The 15,274-nt window shown below is 44.1% G+C and overlaps 1 protein-coding gene across 1 annotated transcript in view; it reads right to left on the bottom strand.

Moving 5' to 3' along the window:
* The window catches only part of HEATR1 (HEAT repeat containing 1), a 50,387-nt gene that overhangs the window by 5,483 nt on the left and 29,630 nt on the right, over positions 1-15,274 (bottom strand). The window contains exons 27-41 of the mRNA XM_082645514.1: positions 14,629-14,747; positions 14,412-14,533; positions 12,750-12,878; positions 11,053-11,283; positions 10,159-10,285; positions 7,837-7,997; positions 5,017-5,063; positions 4,795-4,918; positions 4,058-4,198; positions 3,258-3,547; positions 2,429-2,579; positions 1,298-1,456; positions 1,002-1,136; positions 773-877; positions 518-686 (exon numbers count right to left, since the gene is read on the bottom strand). Coding sequence (XP_082501640.1) covers positions 518-686; positions 773-877; positions 1,002-1,136; positions 1,298-1,456; positions 2,429-2,579; positions 3,258-3,547; positions 4,058-4,198; positions 4,795-4,918; positions 5,017-5,063; positions 7,837-7,997; positions 10,159-10,285; positions 11,053-11,283; positions 12,750-12,878; positions 14,412-14,533; positions 14,629-14,747 — 2,210 coding nt within the window. The remainder of the gene's footprint in view (positions 1-517; positions 687-772; positions 878-1,001; positions 1,137-1,297; positions 1,457-2,428; positions 2,580-3,257; positions 3,548-4,057; positions 4,199-4,794; positions 4,919-5,016; positions 5,064-7,836; positions 7,998-10,158; positions 10,286-11,052; positions 11,284-12,749; positions 12,879-14,411; positions 14,534-14,628; positions 14,748-15,274) is intronic.

The raw sequence follows: 15,274 nt of genomic DNA, 5'->3' as shown, positions 1-15,274 counted from the left end.
TCTCAGGGGAGTGCTTTGTTCTTTCACAGTTGTTAAGATTCTTGGTTATTAAGATTGCTTAGTTTGGCAAGTAGACTGCTTATTAGCATTAAAAAATAATCCAGTTGGGCTTCCCTGGTGGCGCAGTGGTTGAGAGTCCACCTGCCAATGCAGGGGACATGGGTTCGTGCCCCGGTCCGGGAAGATCCCACATGCCGTGGAGTGGCTGGGCCCGTGAGCCGTAGCCGCTGAGCCAGCGCGTCCGGAGCCTGTGCTCCACAACGGGAGAGGCCACAACAGTGAGAGGCCCCTATACTGCAAAAAAACCCCCAAAAAACAATCTTAATGTTTTAGAGTTACTTCCAATAACACAGGACTGCCCATTTATTCTTCCTCCCAAGTGACTCAATTAATAACATGCTAAAACACTTCAGTGTCTGACAACTGACTATAAAGAATTCACCTTCCTTATACTTACTGTATCTCGCGTAAGGTGCACAGAGCAAGTGTGCCAACTGACCTGGAGTCAGCTACCTACCTGTTTTGGAGATGTTCACCTGGTTCAAGGTGTCAGCGAAAGGCTTCACTAAGTGGCCAGCAAACAGGGTAAAAAGCCCTTTCAGTTTTTCAGCAATGCAATCTGCCAAGTTGTAAAATGTCAACAGCCTGTCCTTTGGGGCGTCCTCTGTTTTAGCCCAATCAAACAGCTAAAAAGACAAAGTAGCATTAGTTTCTTCTTCAGATCTTATAACTGATACGTGAGTAAAAGGACAAGTAGAGGAAAAGAGCTCACCTTGAAGAACAGGGGTCTGAATGTGACCTCAGAAAGTTTTACAACCATGGCCATGAGACAGTCAATGATGTAATTTTCCGTTTTTCCAATTTCCTCCAGATCATTCTGAAAACAGAAGAGCTGATTTGTTAGCCAGAGTAGTGACATCTAGCCCTAATTTTGGCAAGTACAACAGGTCTGAGTCAGGTGAGAAGTTTAGGACGGGGGGTTGGGGGAGAAACACGCCTACCTCAGAGTGCTGGGCGCGGAAGTCCAGGGCCTCCAGGAAGAACGTGGTGAGCTGGTGCTGGTGGGAGGCGAGCTCCTCCTTCCTCATCACCCCAATGTGCTCGCGCAAGACGCTCATAAATGGGCCCATGAGATTCTGAAAACACAGTCAAGAGACACGCCAATTGTTAATATTCCTCTAGTTCATTAATGCATTTATAATGGAATTAAACCACCATTTTCTTCTTTAAGTGAAAATCTAAACATTTCAGTACCACATCTCCCTCCTCCAAAGTCTAATACCCAGTACGGTCTAACCTTCCAGTTCTTCTCAATCTGTTTGTATGTCTTGTTGATGGCTGGCAGTAAGACTCGGGGTGACAGCGTGGTAGCCAGGGTCTTTTTAAGGGACGTGAGATGGACATTAGCCTGGGAGGCAGGAGCTATCTCACTAGTGATTTTCTCCAAGTGAATCACCTGTAAGAATATAACAACAACGATCAAGGCCACCACGGGTCCTCGCCGGGAGCATCTGTCTACACACTTACAGAAAGTCCTGGTGAGGATGGAAAAGCCAGTCCAAATGCTGGTGACTGGGAAAGCTCAGTGCACTCAGCGTCAACACAGGATTCCTTTTAATGCCAACCCCGAATGTTAAAATAAATAAAAATAAGTATTTATTTGTAGTATTTAATATAAATTAAATAGATTAAAATGGACAGATGCCTCTTTCCAAGAGGGAGTCAGGGATGCAGGCAGATGGTGGAAGGCAGGACACAGAGCACCCAGAACGACGATCTTAGAGAACAGGAATCCAGGGCCCATGAGGAGAGAGAGTCACGTTCTCCTTTGCTAAAGAATCTAGAAAGCTCCTCAGATGCAGAGGTCCCTTTCTATAAGAAGTCAACCTTCAATGCCTGGCTGGAGAGTATGTGAATCGGTTAAGTCATCTGCATCACGGCACTTAAGGTTCCTAACCTCATAAACGGCCAGTGATCAATGCAACAGCATGGGGTGGGGCGGGAGGCCACTCTCGGGCATTTGCATTCCATCAGAAATGCCACCAGCCCACCGTCTGGACTGTAACACAGGCATTCCGCTCGGACAGATGCCTCAGGGTTAAGAAACCTTCACGTGAGGAACTAAGTGGGCATGCCTGTTTCTACAAGAAGCTCTACCAGACCAAGGCCAAGGAGCTCACGGGGGGAAAAGCAATAAAATACATCCTGCAAAGTCAAAAAAGAGAAGAGCCTCATGACAAAGTGACACCCATACCAACGTCACGACTGAACAGGAGGGATGATGGCAGTGAAAAAGGGACACATTCACTAAAAACAAGCACCTCTTTTCAGAAATAAGAATCTTCCTGCCAAACGCAAAACGTCAAGCACAAATAAAATGATCAAATCTGTAAGCTTTCCCCTTCCCCCCCTGCAGTCACCAGCTCACCTGCAACAAGACACCTTCCAGGTAGGGGCTGATGAAGTGCGGCAGGGTCTCAGCCACCTTCTGCAGGGCCACCAGGGCGCTGAGCAGGTAGACCTCGCCCGAGGCCAGGTCGCAGGTGCGCCTCATGGTTGTCAGCAATGGCGGCATCAGGCTGGAAAGAAAGGGCACAAGTTTCTTTGAGGAGAACGGAGCAGAAGTCACTCTGAAAAAATCCAAAGGACCGTGTCCGTTACATCTCTGACGTCCCCCAAAACGTCTACACGGTTTATGTGACCGAGAGCGAGAGCTCTCCCAGTGCCCACAGTACTGACACAACGTCACCTTAAATCATAACACCACCTTGCAGTTTAACACTTGCTGTGTGTCGGGCAAAAAAGCCCTGCACGCACTGCCCCGCGGGCATCCTGTGAGGTTGGTGCTACCTCGGTTTGTAGACGGCAAAGCTCTAACAGGCTGCGTAACCCGGGCAAGCTGGCGAGGCTGCACGCTGGCAAACACCAGAGCCAACGAGAGAGCCAGAAGCGGCCACTTCTGGCGCGGCCAGCACCTGGCAACTGTGGCCCAACCAGCTGGGCCCCTCTACGAAGCAGTGTTGTCACCTACTGCTTCCGAGGAACGCTGGTCAAAGGGGAGCAAAAACTGGGGGACAATACACATCAGGTAAACGAGAATGTTATTATTTTCCAGTTTGAAGAAAAGGTCACTTCTCTAACAAATCTAATTTTATGAAACTTCTACTGACACTCGGGAAAAAGTCACTAAGGTTTTCTTTTCCAGCTGATACCAGAAACCTCGTGCGGTGGTCTTGTGTCCGGTCCCCTCGACATACCTGGGGAGCTGAGGGATGGCCAGGGCTTCCAGCGTGGAGATCACCTCGGCCACACACAGCAGGGCACCCCCCAGGACATTCTTCTCCTCCTTTGTTCCTAGAGCAATCAGCCTCACGGCAGTGTTCAGCACAGGGACAAAAGGCTCTGGATTTTCTGCACCAAAATTCTTGCATAAAAGCTTTAAGGTGTATAAAGCTGTCTGTCTGTTTATTGGTTGTTCTTCTAATGTCTTTCTTTTATGCTTCACCATGGCCACAAGGACTGGGACCAGTTCCAGGAAATGGTAAACCTGAAAAAGACAGCCAAACTTCCCAAATAATTAAAGCCGCAAACAAAATGCTAGTCCTTTTCTCCATTTTTACTGCTTGAGACTGCCTAAATGGAGATCAGACCAAGACGTCCTACGCCACACGATTAAACACAAGCGACCTTTTCTCCATCTGCTTTATTTACCAATAAATGGACGCATGTGCTTGCGACCAATTCTGTATTTACATAAAGCACCCTACCCGTGTGGAGTGAAAGAGGATTAGAATCGTGCTAGTTAAGGCAACATATGGTCCGTATTAAGCAAGAATACTGCTAGGGTGCAGTTCCACTCTAAGAGCTCTTATAACACGTATATACGTGGCTCCTATCAGAATTAGCATCACATTTTAAACACACACACATCACAGCACGGTATTTGGATAATAATATACTTATTTAAATTGTACCACTGGAGAAACTTCAAGCAGTTAAATGCAGCTCTGATAAAGCAAAGAATGGGAAATGGGTCTGTAGCACAGTCTTGACTTACAATTTTCTTCTTCCAGGAAGTTTTCTGCTGTAGTTTGTTGTTCAAAAGATCCAAAGCTTTCCGGCGAACAGACGGCAGTGGGTTCTCCAGCAGCCCTCTGATCACAGGGATGAAGGTTTCTGTGGGCAGCAAGGCATTGACCTACACAGCAGTTTTACATTTAACAAAAAAGGAAAATAAAAAATAAAAAAGGGAAGATGACTCATTTAAGACAGACTTCCATTCGCTGCACACCTTCTAGGTACGAGGCATTTTCACTCACTATCTAGTTGTTACACCAACCTTTTAGGGAGGCATTACTAACCACATTTATCAAACAAACAACAACAAAAGGATGCTCACGCTAAGTGAACTGCTCAATGCCATGGAGCTAAGCAATTCAGCTAGATCTTAAACAGTGGTCTTGGCCAGTGATTTTACTGATGAACTAGAAACTCCACTGAATAGGTATCTTTTATTCCACTTGAATAAAGCGAACATTATATAGCAGGACATGAATCAATATTTAAAGCATCATATTTATTGAGGCACATGTTCTCATAATTGGTAGGGAAACAACTGTTTTCCAGATAAAATGATCTCCAGTCATCAAGAGATTCTTTTCCAAGAAAAATCTGGGCTGCTTTCTGTTAAGCTATTGCTAAGTTTACTCTTAAAGTAAAACTTTCTGTTAAATAACTTTACAATGACATTGAACAGCAACAAAACACAGAAGACAGGGAGAAATAAACACCCACCTTGTCCAGCATGTCATAAGCTTTACTGAGGAGTGCTCGCCAAAACTTCCCAGTGAGCTTGTCCGCGTTTCTTTCTATGGACTGTGCTACAGCATTAATGTAGCCAAGAACCATTTCTAGCAACCTGAAACACAGGAGACCCATAAGAGAGTACTATTCTTCCAGCTTTTTGATTAAAAGTTTGAAATTATTTCCAAATACGAATTTTAAAAAGTAACATACCTCTGTTCAAGGCCTGTCAACACTTGAGGACCGCCACTTTCAACTACCTAATTTTTAAAGAAGGCGTCATTAGAACAATGTGACAGCCGATGACGAAAAATCATTTGAAGTGCAACGAAACATCGGAGACCGACCAACTCACTCCCCAGTGTTTTCTGACATTACAATTTAATCAGGTCCAGATCACCGCTGTCATACTGTAATAACTCCATTTCCCTTAATTTAATTAGTCCTTTCACTTATTTTGATTACATTCTGTAGATATTCATACTATCTGTAAAGTACTACAAAGATTCAGAAAAATACAGCAAACGATTAACACCTATTAGTTTTCTGAAGTCCTAGTCTTTCGTTAGCCCATATCTAATTTTAAGATATTAAACTTAAGGACACAGCTGTAGTCCCCTCTGTATCGTTCCCTAATCCCAATCTCCTTCCACCCCAAGCCCCACAAACTTGAATCTGTGGCTGACTGTTATCAAAGAGTAGGTATCAGCCGGCAACATGCTTTCTTGATTATATTAGACTGTTGAGATCTATCTATGGTAACTTATGTTGTTCTAGTTCACTCGTTTTAAATGCACACAGTATTCCTCTCCATGTACCATGACTTATTTATTCATTCCCCTCTCTTGGTAGATATTTAGTTTTATGGCCCTTTTTTCCCCCTTTAGTAACAGTGCTAAAAAAGAACTTTTCTCCTTGAGCATCTAGGCAAGTTTTCGTAGAGAAAGGAAACTGCCAGACAGCAGGGGTGAGTGAGCATCTTCACTTTGAACGGACACTGCTCTGCACTTTCTGAAGTGGCTGTACCAACTCCTGCTACCCATCACTGTACAGAAATGACTGTGTCCCCCCAGCTTTGCCGCTTCTTGTATTAACAACTTTAAACTTCCTGCCAGTTTGATAACAGCATGGTGGTATCCTCTATAATCTGAATTTTCCTTCTTACTAGGGAGGTTGTTTCGTCACATTGGCCATTTGTGATTCCTCTTCAATGAATTCATATTCTTTGCCAGTTGTTCTAACGGAAACGGATGCTTCTTGATTTATAAACAGCAATACCCTTCTTTTAGTCTGTGGCTTTCTTTTTTTTTTTCTTTTTGCGGTATGCGGGCCTCTCACTGTTGTGGCCTCTCCCGTTGCGGAGCACAGGCTCCGGATGCGCAGGCCCAGCGGCCGTGGCTCACGGGCCCAGCCGCTCTGCGGCATATGGGATCCTCCCAGACCGGGGCACGAACCCGTATCCCTTGCATCGGCAGGCGGACTCTCAACCACTGCGCCACCAGGGAGGCCCTAGTCTGTGGCTTTCTTTTCATTTTGTTTATGGTGGCTTTTGGTTGATGTTCTTAAGAAATTCTTTTCCACCCTCCAGTTACAACAATGTTTTTCCCTTGGTTTTCTTCTCAACGTGCTAAGTACTTCTCTTCACACTGAAGTTTTTAATCCACCTAAAACTGTCTTTTGTTTATATATGAGATCAGTCTTTCTTCCCCTCACTTGGAAAACAAACCGTGCCAGCTCTAGTTCTTGGACATTTTTCTCTCCCCACTGCCATGTGGTGCTACCAGCCATGGAGCACGTTTCTTATATCGCATGGGTGTGTCTGCCTGATGTCCAGTCACACTGATCCACCCACGTGCTTGGGAAGCACCACCATCCTCGGCAAGCCTGCTTGACACAGAGCAATGTCTACACTGATCACTCTCAAGTGAGCTTGCTGAGCTAATTACCAGTTCTACAAGTTCATCAATTCTCTTTTTTTTCTGATTCTTACACTTCTTTTGCTGAGTAGGAATAGTGACAGAGGGCACCTTTGTTCCAGACTTTAACAGGCACATGTTAATGTCTCATCATGAAGTGTGCTGTAAACCACAGGCTTCTGACGGATGTCTTTATCAGGCCGAGGAGTTCTGTCCATCTCACAATGGTGAGGATTATTTTTCTGAAATAACAAATAAGCGCTGGATTCACTAAATTCTTTCTCTAAATATTTCAATGATCATAGGTTTCCCCCTGGATCTGTTCACGCATTGTAACAGAAACAGAATACAGATATTTGCATGCTCAGCCATTTTTACGTTCCTGGTCATGACCCTGGATCCTCCTTTCTGTTTCTTTATTTCTTCATTTTGTTTCTGTATTTCCTTCTTTCTCTATTTTAAAGTTTAGCACACAAACAGAAAGGTGCACGAATCATGTGTGTAGAGCTCACTATACTTGGGTAAAGAAACAGCATGTTATCAGCACCTCAGAATCCCTCTCCTACTTGACCCTGCTCTTTCCTCCTTCCCAAAGACAGACACTGTCGTTACATCTAAAACCACAGGTGTGTTCTGCCTGTTTCTGAACTTCATACAACTGGAATCACAGGATGCACTCCTCTGTGTCTGCCTTCTCTCCTTCGATGTTATGCTGATGAGAGTCACCAGATGGCTGTGTGTCACTGAGGTTCACCCACGTCCAGCTATGACGAGACGCTCTGTCCACTCCACTGATGATGGACACTTGGGTTGTGGCCAGTTCTGGGCACCATGAACAATGCTACCACAAACATTCTTGTCGATGTCTTTTGGTGCACATGTTCACACACTTCTGCGGGTATACACCACTTGAGAACAGAACTGCTGAGCCACAGGGTTCACGTATATACAATCTCAGTAGATCGTGCCCAACGGGTGTTCATGTTGAGGTGAAGGGCACTATCTGTTTCTATTACAGGCATGCCTCACGTTTTCATGAGAGACTTGCCAAGCTGTTTTTACTAGCCTAAAACACAGTTCCTTCAGAAAAAGCAAACACATTTAAAGAACATCTCACCTTTCTGATAAAATTATTGGAAGCCAGGAGCTGAGACATGAAGGACACTGACAAAAACTTAAAATGCCGCAGCTGCTTGCTAGTGTGAGCATCTATGTTAAAAACCTGGAGCATTTCTTCTTGTGATTCGCTCTTGTAAGATACTGATATGGGAAGGGTTTCTGAAAAAGAGCAACAAAACAAGTGTCCTCACTCATCTTCGACCTGATTCTTTGGTATATAGGTACAGACATAATGAGCAGGGTAATTTGAATTTGAATTCAAATTTGAATCCCACATTCAAATGCATACAATTTTTAGAGAGAAATCTGTTACTCTGTTATACACATAATATACAATATGTATGTTATTATACATATGCACGTGTATATATAATTTGTTATACCCAGTTTTTCCTCTTCTAAACTAGTGAAAGATAGGAGTATATTTACCAAGAAAGTACCCAAACAGCCCTGAGAATAGAGTATGTAAGACAAATCCAAACAAACAAAAAACAAACAAATAGAAGACAAAGATACTGCAAAAGGAGTCTGAACTGGCTCCATGCCCCATTTCCGAAGCTGCAGAGACATTTACTTTCATGGCCCACAACAGGCTGAAGGAGGGTCATCCCTTGCCTTCAACATTTAACTCTAAAAGCTGCAGATGTCTGTTCTAAAACTCTGTAGAATCCCACATTCAAATGTATCAAATATGAAAGGGGTTGGGGTGCCATGGCTGGCGGTCCGTGGTGGGCCACTTAAAAACCACCTTCCTAGAGAGTGACTCAGAATGAAGGCTCTGTCCTCAGCACGTCACCACACACAGCTCACCGGCGCCTCCCAGCTCTGTCCCTCCCAAATCCGGCCAAGCAGGGCAGACAAAGTAAACGACCGGTCACCCAGACAACAGTCCCTGTGGAGTCTTCAGACCCTGCTTTCTTTTCTTTTTTTTTTTTTTTTTTTCTTTTTTTTTCGGTACGCGGGCCTCTCACTGTTGTGGCCTCTCCCGTTGCGGAGCACAGGCTCCGGACACGCAGGCTCAGCAGCCATGGCTCACGGGCCCAGCCCCTCCGCGGCATGTGGGATCTTCCCGGACCGGGGCACGAACCCGTGTCCCCTGCATCGGCAGGCGGACTCTCAGCCACAGCACTACCAGGGAAGCCCAGACCCTGCTTTCTTTTTTTTTTTTTTTTTTTTTTTTTTTTTTTTTTTTTTTTTTTTTTTGCGGTATGCGGGCCTCTCACTGCTGTGGCCTCTCCCGTTGCGGAGCACAGGCTCCGGACGCGCAGGCCCAGCGGCCATGGATCACGGGCCCAGCCGCTCCGCGGCATATGGGATCCTCCCACGGCATATGGGATCCTCCCAGACCGGGGCACGAACCCGCATCCCCTGCATCGGCAGGCGGACTCCCAACCACTGCGCCACCAGGGAGGCCCCAGACCCTGCTTTCTAATGTACCTCACTGTTCTGCTCCAAAGGGCAGAGAACTAAGAACAGTCAACACGTCAGCCCTTTCTTAAGCCAACCTCATTGGTGCTGCAATTAGTGGCATTTTCTTCGAGACCCCTACGTGGTAAAATTTTCAGATTTAGTTACCACTGCTGTGGTACCTGTTTTGTTTTTCTTCTTATAAAGGTCTTCACGGGAACTCCCTGGTGGGCCAGCGGTTAGGACTCTGCGCTTTCACTGCCGTGGCCCAGGTTCAATCCCTGGTTGGGGAACTAAGATCCCTCAAGCCTCACGGCATGGACAAAAAAAAAAAAAAAAAAAAGCTTCACATTTTAAGGGGAAACTAAGATACAGCTAATAAGATGGTAACTTGCTATCACTTTACCATCAATTCATCCCAGACACTTGGAACACTCCACAGCCCACACATCAGCACAGAGGCACAGAGGTCTGAAAGCCAACGTGTGAGCAACAGCAAGCAGAAATCCCACTTACTGTTTTCCATAAACATTTGAGAAGGTAACAACTGTATGCCCGAATAAAAATTACTTACTTAAAAAAAAATCCTTCTAGGGCTTCCCTGATGGCACAGTGGTTGAGAGTCCGCCTGCCGACGCAGGGGACACGGGTTTGTGCCTGCCCCGGTCCGGGAAGATCCCACATGTCGTGGAGCGGCTGGGCCTGTGAGCCTTGGCCGCTGAGCCTGCACGTCCGGAGCCTGTGCTCCGCAATGGGAGAGGCCACAACAGTGAGAGGCCCGTGTACCGCAAAAAAAAAAAGAAAAAAAATCCTTTTAAAGATGCACCATGGGTTCTGAAGACAAGCTGCGTTACCTTCTGCCTCTCTCAAGCTTCCAGATTAAACGGTAATTAACATAGGACTTAATGCCCACCTTCTTTTTCCTCTGGCAGCTTCATTAAGTACTCAAGGATATTCATCAAGCTTTGGATCTGATGCTGGACACTAAATTCACAACAGACTGAAATCCAAAATTCAGTGTCTGCCTCTAAAATAGCATCCTGTGTAGAGGAGAGAAATAGGTCATAAACTGTACCTCTCAAATTTATGTTACTTAGTAAGTACAAATAAGGGAAACGTTTTAAAAATACTTCTTAGCACACAAAGCCACTCCACGCTGTTCCTTATGGTCACGTGTATGACCAGAGGAATCAGGTACTGAGCTTCTTACATAAAAAAGCCAATTTATGAGAATTATGAGGCATAATTCCAGGATAAACTGCATTACGATATCTGGCAGAAATGAACATATTACTTTACTTGGAGTAGGTTCTAGATCTATTCCTGGATCCCACGTCTAAGAAGCCATTTAAAAACAGCCCTGGACGTGTAACTTCTGCCCTCATCTCTCTTCAAAACAGGGCTCTTCAAAACTGTCACCTGCATCTCACTGACTTCAGTGACACCGACCCTCGTCCTCTGCCCCCTAAAATGCCTTCAAAACCATGTTCAAGAGACAGTTTAATTCCTGTACAGCTATACTCTTTGGGGCTTAATTAAAATACACCCACCCAGCACGGCACCAGCCTAGTTTCTTAGAAAAGTCAAGTCACCCTCAGGAGAAGCCCTGTTGCTCCTGAGGGTATTCAGTGCCTCAGGCTCTGGAAGCAATTTCAAAGAATGCTAGAAACACCTTTAAAAGCCCTTCTGAGCACACACTGTTAAGTAGTGCACACTAAGCATCACCAGCCTCACGTTTAAAGTGGAAAGTAACACAAAATCTGTGTGAAACACCCCCTTTTCCTGTCACTGCGCCCTACGCTCTGACCTTTTCTCCGAAGGCAGCCACCAGCACTGTTTTAGTGACATACTGTTCAAAGAGCAGGAGGAGGAGAACCCAGAGGAATCTCTCTGCGCCCAGTGTGCCAACAAGCTGGACGAGGACAGGCAGGCGCCTGTGCTCGGGCACGTGGGGCAGCGCGTCCACGAACACGTTCATGATCTTGACCACGATGTCCTCCACGTTCCTCGTGACTTCTGCAGAGTCGCCACCATCAGACTGCAGGACAGCAAGCAGGGACAGTGAGTAGAAGCAAATAACCCTCCGTGAGACAAGCTATAAGTAGACACGAAAAGGCCTTCAGATGTGCCCCCAAAAGGTTATCAAAGGAATTCTAATAATCAAAGCCCAATCGGTAAGTATTCAAGGAGTATATAGATTATGTCCTGGGCACTCTGTGGCCCTGAGGGGACTACAAAGTGCAAGGCATGAGCACTTCCCCAAAGGAGATGTATCATCTCCACGAGACACAGTACACTTGTGAAAGGGTAACAGGAGGCACTAGATGGCAGATGCCAGAGACGGGCCCTGAGAGCAAGGCTGCTCTCAGGCTGCCCTGCAAAAACCAAGCAGGATTTGAGTTGGGCCTCGAGAAGAACGGTTTAATCTGAAAAGCGGACTGTGGCAAGGCCATCAGCTCCCTGCTGCTTTCAGAATAAAGTTCAAACCACCTGGTATGGGTGCTCAGAAGATAACAGCCTAATGGATGAAACGATGAAGGAACAGACACCTGCATGAATGGCTAGCCTGGTGCCCCTACTTCCACCCGCTTCGGCTCTCCACGTCCCTCACACACACTGCACACGCCACCCCCAGGCCGGGACTGCCTGCCCTTTCAGGGGGCAAATCCTATCTCCTCTTCAGACTCATTCGAAGTCCACTTCTTAATAAAGTCTGTGTGGTCATTCTGGCCCACGTGGACCTTCCCCTAACCTGAACTCTTCAGTGTTTATCAAATTCCACTGGCATATACCATATTAATGCGTATCGTTATTTTCCTTTTTATAGACGTCTCCTGTAGTGGCTAACTTGCTGGACAGAGAATACCAACCTTATACCAAGATTAAAAGGAGGAGGTGCTGGGTATGGTCATCGCTGAAATGGTCAACAGCATGAGGAAAGACAGTGACAACAGTGGGGGTAAACAGAAAATGCAAGTGGATAGCCATGCCCATTCATGTTCAAGGCTACTTTTTAGTTTCAAAGTCTTCACTCCTTGCCGAGACTAGTCTGGCAGAGACCAGGTCTCACTCATCTCTGCGTACTGAGCTCTCAAGGGAATGCTTCGTAAATGTTTGTTGAATTGTATGTTAACACATTTGCTCTAAAACTTCCTATTTCATCGACTTACACAGGGGTCTTATCAAACTGACGCAATGTCCTGAGATACACAGTAAATGTAAATTCACTTTGTCAGAGGAATGTTAAGGCACTTGTATAGTTATACCCTGGCAGTACAGCAGAACCAGCTCGGCATGTTTATAGGTATTTCTGGAAAAGACATTATTTCCAAGATTACTCCTTAGCTTCACCACTCTAAAATTTAAGGGGCATAAATACCTGAGCATTTCAGAAAGGCTTTTCATGTCATCTATTTACCATTACTTGAATTTCATGCTATGTAAAATCTTAAAAATCTTAAAAATCAGAAAAATAACACCAATGATGGTGGAAAGACAGCTTACCTGCAAAAGTGCTGGAATTACCATTTTCACTGTCTTGTTAATAACCTGAAAACTGTAAGTATCATCTAGACGCATCACATTGGCTCCCATAAATGTAAAAATAGACATGATATTGTGTAGAACTTTATCCTGAAAGAAAACACATTTTTCAATATTTTCCATTTTAAGCACATCAAGTACCAAGATTCATTAAACTCAGCAATAAAAAGAAATAACTCAAATTAAAAATAGGCAAAGGATTTGCAAAAACATTTCTCCACAAATAAACAAACGGTCAATAAGCACATGAAAGATGATCAACAACAGTTATTAAGAAAATGCAAAATCCAAATCAGAAGACACCACTTCATACCCACTAGGATGACTATAATAAAAAAGACAGTAACAGCTGTGAGGGAGTGGGGACATAGAACCCTCAGACACTGCTTGGTGGGTACAAAATGGTACAGACGCTCTGGCAAATGGTCTGACAGTTTCTCAGAAAGTTAAGTTGGCATATGACCCAGCAATTCCACTCCTATTGAAAATACTGAAAACATGTTCACACAAAATCTCCTAGACGAGTGTTCACAACAGCGTAATTGTTAACAGCCAAAAAGTGGAAACAACTTAAATGTCCGTCAACTAATGATAAACAAAATGTGGTATACACGTACAATGGTATATTATCCAGCCATAAAAAGAATACTGATTCAAGCTTCAAAATGGATGAACCTTGGAAACATTACACGAAGTGCAAAACAGACACAAAAAAGGCCACGTATTATAAGATTCCATTTACAGGAAACGTCTAGGATAGAGAAGGTAGATCAGGGTTGCTGGTGGTAAAGGAAACAGGCAGCGAATGCTAATGCATACGGGGTTTCTTTCTGGGGCTGATGAAAACGTTTAGGAAGTACATAATGGTGATGATTGTACAATTCTGTGAATAAAGTAAAACCACTGTACACTTTAAATGGGTGGCATTTAACTATATATTCATATGGCATATGAACTATATTTCAATAAAAACAAAAGAAAAATATCAATGATTCTTAATTTTTTCTGGATTATCAACCCCTTTGAGATCTACTGACTCTACACCAAGGGGAAAAAAAATCCATACACATTAAATCTTGCATATGATTTTAGTAGATTAAGAGACCCGCTAAAGGTCATGGAGAACCAACTCCAGGTTAAGTACATCTGACCTAAATCCCCTACATGAAAATAATTTCAATCTCTTCAAAAATTTTTAAATGACGTATTTCTATAAGGAACACGATTTCTTTAAGGGAGGTACTTTATAATCAAATTAATTTTAAGTCACTGGTTGAAAGCTGTGTGAGGATTACCTGAGGATTCACGGGATTTTTTCCAAAGAACACTAATACTACCACTTATTGGATACTACATTGCACCTAGCACTGTGCTAACAATAAATCGTCCAATCCCATTCTCACAACAATCCTACGAAGAAGGTTACTATTATTCTCCACTTCACAAAAAGGGGAACCAGAGCTTAGCAAGATCAACCAGCTTACTGTCTCAGCTATTAAAGAAGCAGGGCCAAGAGTCCCATCAGCGCTGTAAGATCCAAAATGTCCACTGAATTCAGAACAGTGCAGGCCTACGCATTTCCACAGAAAAAAATATCTGCGTAAGTCTTAAATTAACACTTACAGGAAATATTCCAGCAACAGTACCCAAAAGTAAAAGGGCATGGTGATGGGTCTGAGGCATCTCGGAAACGCGGATGCACTGAACTATCAATTCCACGTTGAACTTCTCCTCATCGAGAACATCTACAGGGCGAGAAATAAAATATCTCTAAGTGGTAGGTACATTCATACTCAGAGTAGATAATCCTTCCCCCCTTTCCTTCCAACAAAGTACACACCTTTTGGTATTTTGCCGCCATCTAGAGAGAGTTTTTGGCAGATGTTAAGTAAACAACTTAGAATTAACTGTTTGGTGTATTCCATACTTCCCTGCTCCGGTGGCAAAGGCTCTAAACACCTTCAGGATGCCCGGAAGAGAAATGATGGGAAATGAAAGAGTTGTACAATTTCAGTGCTGCATTAATGACCACTGTCCAGAACACATATTAAATAAACATTTAATTTAAAATAAAACGTTAACATTAAACATTTAATGTTAATAAAATATTAACATTAAACATCAAGTCTAGAGCCTGCACTCTAAAGCCCACGAGCCACAACTACTGAGCCCGCATGCCACAACTACTGAAGCTCACGTGCCTAGAGCCCCTGCGTGCCACATCTACAGAAAGCCTGCGAGCAGCAACCAAGACCAAACGCAGCCAAAAATAAATAAATAAACTTATTAAAAAACCCAAAAAAATCAAGTGTATAAACATGATGTAAGATTTCTAATTCTGATTCTTCTAGTGCAGGCAGGCGCTTATGTCACATTACCTCTCCTCTCTATTGCACCTTCCATCAACCTATTTTAAATCTCCTTAGAGGACAACCTTGAGAATTACTTTCTTTTTGGACGAGAGCACACATCCGCAATGCAATGCA

The sequence above is a fragment of the Mesoplodon mirus genome (genome assembly GCF_964341445.2).
Source record: "Mesoplodon mirus genome assembly, chromosome: 2".
NCBI classification, from domain to species: Eukaryota; Metazoa; Chordata; class Mammalia; order Artiodactyla; family Ziphiidae; genus Mesoplodon; species Mesoplodon mirus.
This window is presented reverse-complemented; position numbering and strand designations above follow the sequence as displayed.